At 45.3% G+C, this 13920-nt stretch overlaps 1 protein-coding gene across 19 annotated transcripts in view; it reads left to right on the forward strand.

Moving 5' to 3' along the window:
- Positions 1-13920, forward strand: part of KALRN (kalirin RhoGEF kinase) — a 698826-nt gene that overhangs the window by 484433 nt on the left and 200473 nt on the right. For all 19 annotated transcript variants that reach the window (XM_045851423.1, XM_045851424.1, XM_045851434.1 and 16 more), the window contains exon 33: positions 1362-1464. In XM_045851423.1, the coding sequence (XP_045707379.1) occupies positions 1362-1464 (103 nt within the window). The remainder of the gene's footprint in view (positions 1-1361; positions 1465-13920) is intronic.

A 13920-nucleotide genomic window follows, 5' to 3' on the forward strand; every position in this document is an offset into this window, starting at 1 on the left:
TGAAAGCCCTGTATTTTTGGTTTTGAAATGCATCACATCATTTTTTACAGCAGATTTTCCTTTCTACAAATATGTGGCTTATGTTATTAAAATAAGTTGGCATTTTCCAAGCCCACAGCGGCAGGGGGGAGGGGTAAAACAGCATTTGGCTTAGAAATATTCTGGGTGGAAGAAAACACCTTTATGACTAGTAGACACTGTGTATATACATGTGCAGCACATGAGTGCCCACATGCACACACATGCCCCACACACACTCACAATTGTCATTGTTTAGACTCTGTGAGGCAGCTTCAGTATGTGGGTGTTATGCCTGTGTGGTAATGTTCTCAGACAGCGAGTTCCCTTCTCCCTAATGCCCTAACTTCTCCGTAAGCAGCGTCAGGGTATGGCTTTCATAAAAACCTCATGGAAAGAGCTGTCCTTCCCTGTGCTAACTCAGCCAACCTCTGACCCACATCTCCTCCAGTTTTTGTTTGACACAAACCATTTAGCCTTCACCAGTTCCCAGGCATTTAATCCCCCTTGGCCTGGCTATGGGTTCAGTGAAGGACTGGGACACAGTTCTAAAGCTGGAGAGATAAGGGAGCATGTGGGACATGTGGGACAGCCTTATGGTCCAGGAGACTAGGAAGGGGTCCAAAGGGCAGGGTGCACTTGGGAGACTGTGTTATCAGACACTGAGGAACACAGCTGCTGTGGAATCTGTCACTATTCTCCTATCTTTGAGAAGATGCTTTAGCCTTCTGTGTTTATAAGAAGTCATCACAAATAAGTACATGATCAACAACACCCATCAGAATAAAAGGCAGTGAACTCCTCATCCATACTCAGGAGTTGAGGGTCGAATATCAGGAACTTCTCAAAGGTAATCTTCCCTGGAGGAAATATCCCACTCCAGTTTCTAGAGCAGACAAAACACAGGTCAAAAAAATATTGGTCCTGCCTTCTTTATAGGTCAGCTATAAACCAACACCATCCTGTTATGGGATGCAGGAAAACTGACCCAGTCTGATGGATAGAAGCCTAGATCTAAGTAGGATATACCTCTTCCTACTGCCTAATATGGACCTATTCCCGGTAAAAATGCCTCTTCTACACCACAGGCCAGAGGAGTTTGGGAGATGGATTCATTTTGTGTTCCATTGTCAACAGAGTGATTATGTGTTTACTAAGTAGAAGAGGTTATGTCATTGAAAATCACACAGGGCTGCTCCTTTAGTGGGATAATTTTAGACAAATCCCTGCTAGAAATTTCCGAGGCTCTGCTCCGCCAGCCCAGCTGGAAATCCCATGTGCTCTAAACCCACAGTGTTCTCCCCTACCCCCACCCCTGTTTTTTTTTCCTCTTCTTCCTGCAGGGATGGAGTGGAGGATGTTGACAGCCAGGGGGATGGGAGCAGCCAGCCGGATACCATCTCCATCGCCTCGAGGACCTCTCAGAACACAGTGGACAGTGACAAGGTAGGACAGTGCCCCAACCTTCCTTCCTCTAAGATTTGTTGGCTTAATTACCCCTGAAGAGTAACCCCCCTACAAATTTCTCCCATTATGGAGCCTGACCTCAGAAGCTAGTTGTCTCTTTGTAGGGCTGAAGTGGGTGTGTCACACGGGGAGATCTTGTCTGAGGGGAGACTCTCATGTTGTGAGAGTTCAGCAGAAGTGGCGAGGGTAACAAGCAGGAGTCTCTAAATCTCCTCTCCTGCTGAGGTGCCCCACCTGGGCTGCTCGGGCTGCTCTGCCTTCTGAGAGGCTGGAACTCAGGGAGCTGAGGCTGGGCTAGTTTTCTGAGACCTTAGTGGCTGTGACTGGCTCATATTTAGGATGATTTGAACGGACTCATCTCAAAGTTAGACCAAGACCAATGATTTGGGAAATGGCCACAGAGCTGCTGGTTGGTGGGAGCCTCCTATCCAGAGGGGCTCCCGTGGGAATGATGATTCCTTCCCCTGGTCAGATATTGGGGCTCAGTTCCTGAGAGGCAGAGGACCAGGAGGTGGTGTGTGAAGCACCATGTAGGGATGTCGTAGTCTTGGGAGAAAGCCTGGTCACTTCCTTTCTTACATTTTGGAGCAAATAAACAAAAGTTAGTAGCTCTCGTGGGAACCGGAAGAAAGGAGACTGTAGCCAAGACTCTGCGTTTGCTGAAGCAAGAGGAAGAATTCAACTGTCTGAATTTGCAGCAGGGACATGCAGGGTTTTGTCTCTGACCGCACTCTCCTTTGCTTACCTCTGGGTCAGAGGAGTATGAGGTGATATTTTGCTGCATATTAGTGATTTTACTGAAGAAGGTATGGATTTGCAAAGATTGGCTGGCCCTAGTTTATCTAGACCTAGTATTTTGGGTTAGTCCTCCAGCCTCAGGTGGCGGGCTGTGTCCCTGCTTCCTTTTAGGGCTCTGAGTTATGGGTGTTTTTTAAAGATGATCTGCATTCATTAGGATTTTTCCTAATTTTTTTCTCACTGGGGAAAAAGACCATGCCCCCAATCCTCCTAAGATCGTGGTGCTGCACCACTCCCTGTGGTAGTGTTGAGGGATGTTCACAGTCTCCTGTCTGACATCCTGCCCCCAAGTTACTGAGCCATTTTGACTATCAGAGTGAATGGAAAATCGTTTTTTAACCACTTGTAAAAACATACAAAGAAAACTATTTCTGTACTTTCCTTTCTCCTCTGATGCGTTGTTTAGAAATACAGCCTAGAATATCCTATGAATGAAAGTGTTTCTTCTTAAACAGTCAGCGGGTGGTGAGTGCAGTGCAGTGTTTCTCCTGTCAGACATAGCCTGTCAGTTTCACGGTCCAGGAAACCCACCCCTTCCCGCTGCTGCTCTGTCCTCCCCGCAGCCCAGACCTGCCCAGACCCCTTGGTAGAGCTCTTTGTCCTAGGAAGCCGCCGGCTGCAGCCATGCCTTGTCTTCTGGCAAGGTAAGTGAGGCTGAAGGAGAATATCTCTGACTGCAGCATTTTGTTGTTTATGGCGAGTTCTGGTGCCTACACTATCCTATTAAGTCAGGAAACTGAGGCCCAGAAAAACAGTGACTTGCCCAGGAAACTTCTACTAGTTAGTGGAAAAGCAGAAACTAGAACCCAGATCTTCCCAATTCACGGTTTTCCCCCCTCACTCCAAAAGTCACAGTATCGAACTCCCCGTGCTCAGATCATCTCAGCTGTTCAATCTTTCCACACACTCCACAAAACCATCCGTCACGTACTCATGGAAAAGCACCTGCCACATGCTGAGCTCTGTGCTGGATACTGTAGAGAAATGTGGACTATCTGTTGAGTGTGAATCCTTATTTGTGCAATCTTTGTGTCATGTATGTCTCTACAGCCAGGCCGTTAAGCCCGATGAGAGCATCATTTATGTCTGTGTGTTTCACTGCTGTCGCCCTGGCACAGGGCACACACAGGCGATCTGGAAGTACAGGAGTGATTGACAGAAGGGACATAGTCCCTGATCTCAGGGAACTCCAGCATTAAAAGGCAGCTTAAACTGGTGGTCTGAAAAGCCACAAAACATACAAACATTATATTTTTAAATATGCTGAAGAAGCCCAGAAATTTCTTTACCTACAAGCAGAAAGCTTTAGTCAGCTGGGGAACCTGGTCTGTTAGGAACATTACCCCAAAGCACCTTCTCAAACCTTGGGAAACGTGGGCAGTGGGTTGGGAGATGACGAGAGATTCTGTGTTCCATACACAAACCCTGGAAAGCTGTTTAGAAAGTCACACTTTCAGAGTGAAGCAGAGTGCTTGTCGATGACCATGCGCTGTAATTTAGCATGTTCTTACTTCTCTAACACAGAAGAGTGATAGCAAAGCAGCCACGTGTCCTTGACCTGCACGCCCCTTCATCAGAGGAACCATTCATTGCTATCTTTCAATTCTCCCCTAACTAGACCAGAAGACCAGGAAACTGGTCTCCACTGGTTTCCAAGTGCTCTGATAAACAGAACAGGAAGTAGAGTAAGATGACAAAGTGGATTGATTCAGGTAAACTGAACCATATTCAGTAGAAGGGCAAACTCAGGTGGCTATGGATAGGGAACGGGCAGACACACCTCGCAGGGGTCGGGGTCCTTTAACAGTGGGTTTCTGGGAAAGGCCCCACACTTCCTCTTCTAATCCAGAAGAATTAGAATAGTGGTACTACTGGGCTGGGCAGATGAGGAAAGCATAACCATTAAAATGGCCATGACAGGCCAATTTGAGTGGCTGTGGAGCCTTAGGTCACCCTTCTAATCACCCTACGTGTATTATGTGTGTTATGGTGGGGAGGAAGGAGTCTGGACACACCTGGGTTCAAATCCCAGCTCTGGCACTTAACTCTCTGTGTCTTTTTGCATGAATTACTGTGCCTTAATTTCCCTACCTGCAAAACAAAGATAATGCCCATTTCACTCAGGCACTGGGAAGATTAACTTAAATATATTTACTTGGCATCTGTTAGACATTCAGTAAATGTTCATTTCCCACCCTTATTATAGTAGAAACAAAAGCTTAGATACTATGAATAACAGTACCCAACTATTTAGCAGACTGAGGACCATCGAAAGTTCTTGAGTGGAATCCTGTCCTCTGGGTTCATCCTAATTAATTGTCAGCAGAATCTTTTCCATATTAGGCCTAAAGAGATGTAGCTTCAGTTTACCTGTCTGTAAACAGAATAGCCTTATTCCTCTTCTCATTTGCTATCCATTAGTATCTAAGACTTAGATATTTGTGTTTACCCCATGCTCATGAGTTAATTTTTTATTATTTAATGGGTTAAATGCATTACTGTCAGATATTCATTTTAATCTTCAAACCGTACCACCTTTGGCCAGTATAATCTGTAAGGCTTTATATATGTGAAGACAGATGTCTTTAATCTTTTCTGTTCAGGTTGGAGGTCCTCAGTTTTGCTAGTTGTTCCTTATGTGAATGTGTTGTCAGAGCCTTCCGTATTCCAGTTGCCTTCTTCTGGATTGACTCCAGTATGTGATGATCTGTATAAAATGGGGCATCCAGAAGGGTATGTAATACTGGAGATATGATCTAATTAATGCAAATTCAGCTTCTCATTCTAGGGCTGCTCTGCCTAGTCTCACTGAGATGGTCCCCCATGTCCAGAAAGGGTATACACTGTTGCTCATAAAATCTCTAACCTGTTTTTATGGACCATCCTTAGTTGGGCAGGTGATTTAGTGAGCTGAGTGTTGGACTACTTTGTATCTATTAGATTTTTCTTATTGGATTACACACCAATATTCCAGCATGTTTTGAATATAAAGTATTTGTCCAGTATATCAACTACATCTCTGAGCATTATTGGATAAATGTACCTTATGTGGCTTTATCCAAATTCTTGCTAAAAGGACAAGACTGAGGACAGAAGACCAGTGCCCAAGTCTCTCCATATTTCTCAATGACATTTTAGCACTTGGAACCCTCTGTGTCAGACTCTTCTTTCTAGAAAAGGAAATTCCCCGACTTTTCTCTGTAGCAGGAAATCTGGGGTTGCTTACTTAAGTTATAAATCTCCCCTTGATGAAGAATCAATCTAATATTTTTAACTTTGCATTAAGTGCTGACTAAGCCAACATGGGTACTTCTGTAAATGACATTAATAACTTTCCCCAAATTTTCTTTTATTTGATCCTCAAATAGTCTGCATAATTAGGTTCTACCTTACACCTGTCCCATGCAAGTGTTATCTCCCTGAAGGCAAATGGGTGTGCTTACATTGTTCTATATTGGTCTGAGCTCCCTCCTATTGTGGTCAGTAATATGCTCATACTACTCTGGCCATCCACTGTGAAGAGTCTTTTTTCTATAGGTTTATTATTAATTGATGGGGCTTTGCAACCACACTTCAAAGAAATCCAAAATTATGGAATTCTAGTCAGTTGAGTAATGAGGTGGTAATGAAGAAGTATCTTATTGTTTAACATGATGGATGTCTGCCGAATAATTTCCAGCTAATGGCACAGAAGTGGCCATCTGCACTGTGATGCTCCCTATGCATTATGTTTATATTTATTTCGTCTAGGCACGCTGGGACACTCCCTAAATGCTTATTGAGTTGCACATTACAAGTGCATCCTAGTAGAGATACTGTCCATCCAGATATCACCATGAATTTCTGGGCATGTCTGGGCTGGCTGAGATAGGGAAATTAAAGGAAAATGAGTTGAAGATGCTATTCCTTGCAAAATGTGTAAGAGAGAGAGCATTGCTGGAACATGATTATAATTTGAATGAGGAATTTCAATCACAAGCTAACATGATCTAAGACACAAGATGGGCTGATAATGGCAGTAAGCTGAAGGGGGAGAGGAAAGTGGCTGAGAGCCTGGAGATTTTAAGATCTAACTCAGTAATACTGTTAAAATTCCGGCCTTTCAAATTAATGTAGTGGGTCATGACTGAAATTTCATTTTACTGATTGGGAGGGAAGGCTGTGTTTAGAGACAGTGAGGGTCCAACTGAGGGGAAGTTGAAGATTCCTACAGTGTTACTCACTGCAGTAACATGACGCATGTGACCAGGGGTAAAGCAGCCTGGCTGCTGGGGCTTCTGGGAATAGACTTCAGTAGAGCCCCACCTGGCTTATCAGAACCTGGTCATCCTGAAACCTGTACTCTAGGAGCACGTAGCAGGCCACTGAGTATGAGGGCTCTAGTTCATGCACTGGTCTAGCTCATGCACTGGTGTCTAGCTCATGCACTGGTCTAGCTCATGCACTGGTGCATTAGTGAGGGCCCTGCCCCTGCATTGGCCCAGTCCAGCTCTCTTTACTCATGCACTGTGTTGAGGTGCTACTTGCTCCATAGCAGATGCAGTTCTCCACACCGGCAGTATAGCAATGAACACACCAAAGCCAAGCCATTGTCTAGATTGGCTTTCTTGTAGGGAAGAAATGTAAACAGTCAGAGAAAGGATGGCATCCCTAGTCTTCTGCTAATAGCATCAGAGGTAAAAGGTTACTCAATTTTTCTCCTAAGAAAAAGTGGGATGATGCTGCCATTGGAAGAACTTGAGTTTCATGTAAGAAATTATTTTCCCTGCAGGGATTGTTGCTGATAGGGGAACAGATGACTCAGGAAAAAGCAATCTCTCCATTTAAATGGGCTTATAAATGGAGAGGGGTGGTGGAAGCCCCTAGAGAACAGGGCTGGGGATAGGATAGGAGTACCTGGTACTTGGGAGAGTGTGGAAGGGAAGAGGGAAGCCTCCTGGGTCCAACTGCCTAGAAACAGAGTCTGAGACTGAGATTACTGTGCATGTGATTTATTGGGGGAAGGGTGCTCTCAGACAAAGGAGCAGGGAAACAGGGTCCAGTGGAGAAGAGAGAAGGCAGACATGCACGTGGTTTCAGCTGGAGTCCGGCTCAGGCTGACCCTTCCCGGAGCTTTGGAACATGAATTGCACCCAGAGTTTGCTCCACCTGGAGACAAGGTGGAGACGGGGGTGGGGGGTGGTTGGCCAGCCTTTTGTGTGAGCTATGAGCTGTTAGTGGCTGCCATGCACAAGAGCTCGGGCATGGGTGCCCTCGGGGAGAGGGGGTCCAGGCAGGATGCAAGGCATCTACCGTGGAAGGAAAGGCGACTGTGATAGGAAGGGGATGGGTTCAACCCTTGACTGCCTACCTTGGGTGGGTCATTCAGTCATTGTGTGCCTCCATCTTCTCATCTGCACTGTGAGGGTAATGATTTCTCTTCCCTGGATGTTGAAGGACTAGCCGAGATCCTGTATGAAAAGTGGTCTGAAGCAGAGGAGGTATGAAGTATGTCACTGTCCAAGCGACTGCAGGGCACTGCCATGCAAGAGAATGCACAGTGTGCTCCCTGGAGGTTTAAGGACCCACAGATCACTGGGTTCTGCCACTAAAGAGAAAACCAAACGTCTAGAAATGTAGACTCATCTGGGTCAGGGCCAGTAAAAATCCTATCAGTTCACACTAGGTAATAATTTTTACTTAACAAATTCTTAAAAACCATCAAGACAGTTCACGCATGGTTGGGTCTCCAAACCGTTATTGTGACAATGTGGTACCTTTAGCAAGGGCGCCTGTGTAGGCGAGCCACTCGCAGGAGACCCGGGCCGTGACGCACCTGTGTTAGAAGCTGAAGGACACGTGGCTGGTCTTTCAGAGACGTCCCTCAGCACTTTGTTCCTCCGCCTTTGTCTCAGTGGGGCCTGAAGAAGGCCCATAAAATATTTCTTTATATATGTGGCCTCCCATCTAATAACAAAACACTTTCTGACTCTTAAACCAATACACAGGAAGAGTATGTAACTGTGCTTCCTATCACCAGGACTGGGAGTCGATATCTCTGAAATCCAGGGTTGGACCCTCATAATCTTGAGTCTCAGCCTGCACCCCGCGTCTGATGGGAAGGTGGGCCAGAACTGCTGTACAAATCTGATTTTTCTCACTGGTTTCTGATTTGGGTAGTCAGTCCAAAGTAGGAAAAAATGTCATCTTCACTTTAAAGTTTTAAGCCCAAATTGTGATTTATTTTTTCAGTTTTCTGAACAATCCAAATTCAGAACCAGATTTGAAAATAGCTTTTTTTCCTAGTGTGATCTGTGGTGGCAGTGGGCAAGAAAAAAATGGGACCCCGCCCTGGCTGGTGTGGCTTGGCTGGTTGGAGTGTTGTCCCATAACTGACAAATTGCGGGCTCAATTCCCAATCAGGACACGTACCTAGGTTGTGGGTTCGATCCCTGGGCCAGGCATGTATGGGAGGTAACCGATCGATGTTTCTCTCCACATCGATGTTTCTCTCTCTCCTCCTCTCTTTCAAAAAAAGCAATGGAAAAATGTCCTTAGATGAAGATAAAAACAAAAGCAGCATGAAACACAGGATCCCTGGTCCTTGGGATGGCCAAAGCTCCCTTTCTGTGGCTGCTGTGTCACCTCCCAGAATCACAACTTCATTCTCTCCCCAGTGACATTCAGTGCAGCAAAATGTGTTGGCTTTTCAGAACAAAATGATAAAGCGTGAGGAGTTGAGGTCCCATGTTTTCCTGTAAAAGAGAAGTCGCTCAGATTACTGGCTTCCACAAGCTGCACCCCACCAGAGGGTTTGAAAGACACTTTAATAAAACATACTACCCTAGGTCCACATGGCAAGCTCTCCCATGACAGCATTACTTTACTTAATGTTTTAATTTATACTCCATAACTTGACAACCTTCCTTGAGAGACCCACCATTAAAGTTGCCAATCATCTGAAAATGCAATTCAGTTTCAAAAAATAAAGTAGCCAGTGAGTAGTTTGCCGCACACAGCAGAAGGAGGCAAACTCAGAAGTGCCCTCCGGATGCTCAGAGCACACACGGCCTCCGCACAGCCTCTCTCTGCTTCTAGTGGAAGCTCCGCATTGGTGTCTGCTACAGAAAGAGGGAAACCGCAAAAGGCGGTTTGCCAGTAGATCACATCTCTATGAGACAGCTGCCCAGTAGCCAGAGGCCACATTTGACTCGAGTGAGTTTGGAACTTGGAAGCATAGGGGCTTTTGGGAAGAAAAGAGCCTGAAAGACAACCTACCTTCTGTCTTCATCCTGTTTAAAAGAAGCCAAGTGACTTCTCAGAGTCAAAAAGCCAGGTAATGGCAGACCTTAGGCTCAAACCCAAGTCAATTCCCTGCCTGTCAAATTGGATTAAAGGCAGTACTTTGGAGGTAACCCTGATAGTTCAGCTTCTAGATCTTTGTAGCAAAAAGCAAACACTCCTGTGACCAACTTCTCCGATGGCTCTGAACCACCCTGTCCCAGCCCTGCTAAATCCACAGTGACCCAAAATGAGTAACAAAGTAGCTCTTACGGCCCTGTCTCGTGTCACTAGGGCTGGCATACAGGAAAAAGGAAAGATAATTTCTCAAATATTAATGCCTATCACAGACTCTTTCATACCAAGTACTCGTGACACATAACAATGGCCTTGTGGGGGGGTGCGTCTGCTCCAGACAGTCTTCGTGTCTCCCAAGGTAAATTCCTGCTTGGGCTCCGAGTGCCTGGCAATGAGCGCTGAGACGTGGCAGGGCTGCTCCCCGCCTCCGAGCTGCCTGTGAGCAGAGAGTCTCCAGGGCCCGCGCCGCCCTGTGGCAACCCAGCACAAACTTTAATTCTATTTTTTAAATTTTTGGCGGAAGGAGAAAACAAATCTCAGGGAGACCCACAATGTCCAAGTGGATTAGCTGGTGACAGTCCAAGGCAAACGAGACCCAAGTGAGTAGCTCGCTCTCAGCCGGGTGTTCTCTGCTGGGGAGAAAGAGGCCTGGGAAGGGGAGGCAGCCCGGACAGTGCGGGAGGGCAGAGCAAGGCTTGGAGGCTGAAGGCAGAGAGAGAAGCAGCAGCTCTCAGCCCAAGGACTGTACTGGAGTATTCCACACAGACCTCTCGGCTCATCACTTACCCTTTTTTCCTTCTGGGTCAGTTAAGGAGAAAAAGTTCTTTTAGAGTAGGAGAGAATGACGGAATCCCTTGTTAAAGCTATGGTGGGGAACAGCTATGGGAATTACTGTTCTTAAAATGCTGTGCTCCTGGATGACTAGAAGTAACACCAGGAGTATGGTAACTGGAGGTAAGCCATCCGGTGGGTATGAAAATTAACTCTTTTAGAAACGTCAAGCAAAACTATTGCTGGAAATGAATGTCTGCCACCAAAGCAGTGAGACTAGAAATGGGGGGTGGAGGGGCTTTGAAGTGGCGGCTCTGCTGTAGACAGACCACTGTCACCCTGTCCGTGCCACGCTGTAGAGCATGTAGAGCACGGACACTCCGTGACCATGACGTAGGGTTCTTGGGGAAAGCGTGTTGGGTAGACAAGTGGGTAAATATTATCCTGTTTGTTAGTCTTGAGCTCGCCTGAAAATGCTTGCTCGGGTTTTACCTGCCAGGTAGCCTAGTGTCACTTCCTCACTGCTGAGGGCTCCTGCCCACCTACCTGCCTTCCACCGCCAGAGTCACGCAGCAGGTGGATGATGGGGATGGGTGGATCTGAGAGTCTGTGTCATGGGGATGAGATGATGTGATCGTACTGCCAGAAAGCGGGGCCTTGTCAGAGAAACAAGCTGAGTGTTCTCTGTGGTGGCCAACCACTGGGAGCAATGGTGAGGTCGTGACTTTGGCTCAGGGACTCTCCCCAGGCCACTAAACAGCAGATACCCTCAGGGGTGCCTGATAGCCCTTCCTGTTGTGAGAAAGCTGTTAGAGGAGATGAAGACCTGTGCAGACTGGCCCATGACAGACCCACTGCCTAGTCCCAACCAGTATGAGGCAGGCACGGCCTGCTGTGCCCACCCTGTTCCCCCGGGGTCTGGCCCTGGGTGCGTTAAAGCAGTCACTTCCTCGTATATGGGCTTAGTCAGTTTTCAGCCTCCTCATATGTTAGGGCTTAAAGTTCAATCTTCCAAGTTCCGAGTGTTCATGTACTATCTTTATTTAATGCTGTAATTGATTCTGTTTGGAATTGCTAATTGCTGAGATAGAGTACATTGACAAGAAGTTCAGGAGAGCTCTTCCTCTAATCTGGGCGGCCCCTGATGAGGCTGGCTGTGGAGTGCTTAGGGAAGGCTCCTGTGCATGTTGGGTCTGCCCCGTTCCACCTGCGGGGCCTGACCCTTCTCTCTGAACTTCACGGCCTACTAGAGGAAAGAAGGAGGCTCTGTGTTTCCCCGTGTCCATCTCCTGTCTCCTGCTAGCTGCTGGTCTTCAGCTGCAGGAGTGGTGTTGAAAGGTCAGGATGTATTCACATAATCCAAATATTATTAACTTGTTTCTACCTCCTAAAACAGAAATGTCAGGGGAAAATTATTCATAAAAATTGTTCTAATTTTTTTTAAAGGGATGTGAGGGGCTGAGGAGTGGGGAACAGTTTTGTTAAAGGGAGGCTCTTTAGAATCTTTTTGCATTCATGAAAAATTTCTCAAACATTCCTAAAAGAAAAAGATTTTCAGGGTATGTTCTCTAACATTTATATACATGTTATTTCAAGGGCAAACATGTAGACACTACCATTAACACATGACCGGGCAGAAAAATCTGTTAACAGAGAAGAATGGAATTAGTTAGAGGCATAATAGAAAATTATTTCAAATATATTGATACGCTGAATTCATTCTTTTGTTAAACAATTTTATTGAGTGTCCACTGCTGACCAGATACCATGGAGATTCGGGATATGTAAGCATGACTTCTTTCCTCATGCTGCAGTCCCAAAGTGTCTCGTGCACAATAGCAAATTGAGTAACTGGATACACATTCCGTGTACTGACGAGAGGAGACAGTGGTACTCAGTACTTCCTATATGCCAATTGTTGTGCTGGCATCCAAGAAATTACAAAGATGCATGTGTCAGGTGAGATACATACTTACCACACAAAATGCCACATTTTACAAGTATAACAGAAGTATACCCATTTTGAACAACAAATTTAGGCTGGGAACCAGGGAAGACTGTTACAACACAAGTGAAATTTGAACTTGGCCTTGAAGTTCATCTTCCTTTCTACTTCTCCTCCTTTGTATCAGTTTTGATCTCAAAGTGTTATAATCACAGACAGTATGTAAAAGAACAGTGCTACTGATACATCTGTATCCAAGAAGTATTTTGTTTGGATGTAGAATTACACTTTTTTTTAAATAGACTCAGCTTTAGTGGAAACTATTCAAAAATTCCCTTAGAATCTTGACCAAAATCTTCTTTTACTTCCTCACAATCATCTAATGCTTAAGCAAGTAGCAGCTTACAATAAGTACTGTTCTACACTTTTCCCCATGTAACAAACCTGGGTGATTGTATCACTGGATATGTGGAGCTGCTTCACTCCTTTGATGGCCAGACAGTATTCCATCACTTGTGGTGCCTTAACTATTTCACTAATCCTCTATGGATGGGTGTATGGGAGGTTTCCAGTCCTCTACCATTACAAACAAGGCTGTAATCCTTATACTGATATAGTTTCTCACACTCATGAGTTGTAAGTATATTAATAGGCTAACATCTTCAAAGCAGAGCTACTGCATCGAAGGGAATATGCATGTTAAGTTTTAGAAGACATTGTCAAATCAGCCCCTCACATGTTGGAATGATTCATGCTCCTTCCGGCTGTGTGTGAGTGCCTGTCCCCCCACAGCCCTGACGCCTAGTGCCTCATTAGTGTGTTTTACCTTTTCCAATCCAATATGACGCTCTTTAGAAGTAATCCTTGCTCATTATTGTTCTTGTGTGTTTTGTCTAACTAATAATATTGCAACTATATCATTTTCTATTTTTATTAAAATGTACAGTATTTAGTCTGTACTATTACACACTAAGAGTTATGGACTTGGCTGGTTAACTAACCATTATTTATACTCTTATTCCTATGAATAAAAGACATTCCTGATTATAAACATTTGGTCTACATTAAAGTTAAAAATTAAATGTGAAATACATCTGTTTAAAATGCACAAAAACTACTAACCCAGTGAATGACTAGTTATAAAGCGAGCACACGTGCAATGACGTGCCAGCGTGAAAGCAGGACCTTGCCGGCTCTCCAGAGCCCCTCGTGTGCCCCTCCCCGGTCACACCGGCCCCTCTCCACTGCAGGCAGCTAGCTGTTCTCCTGACATTCGTAATAATCATGTCCTTGCTTTTTAAAAAAATAATCTTGCCTCTTAGTATGTGTTCCTAAAACAATGTGGCTTCAGTGTAGCTGTCGTTAAATTGTATATGACTAGAATCGTACTGGTGTTTTTGTGTGTATGTCTTGTTTCTGTTGCTCAACACCAGTTTTTGTGGAACCCGTCCATGTTGATATGCAGAGCTGTTCATTCATTATCCCTATTGTGTAGTGTTGTGCTGTGTGAATATAGCACAGTCTATTTGTCCATTCTGTACACGGGATGTGTGGGGCTACTGGGAACTGCTGTGAATGTTCTT

Source organism: Phyllostomus hastatus, unplaced genomic scaffold, assembly GCF_019186645.2.
Source record: "Phyllostomus hastatus isolate PE091 unplaced genomic scaffold, TTU_PhHast_1.1 phas_contig_86, whole genome shotgun sequence".
Classification (NCBI taxonomy): domain Eukaryota; kingdom Metazoa; phylum Chordata; class Mammalia; order Chiroptera; family Phyllostomidae; genus Phyllostomus; species Phyllostomus hastatus.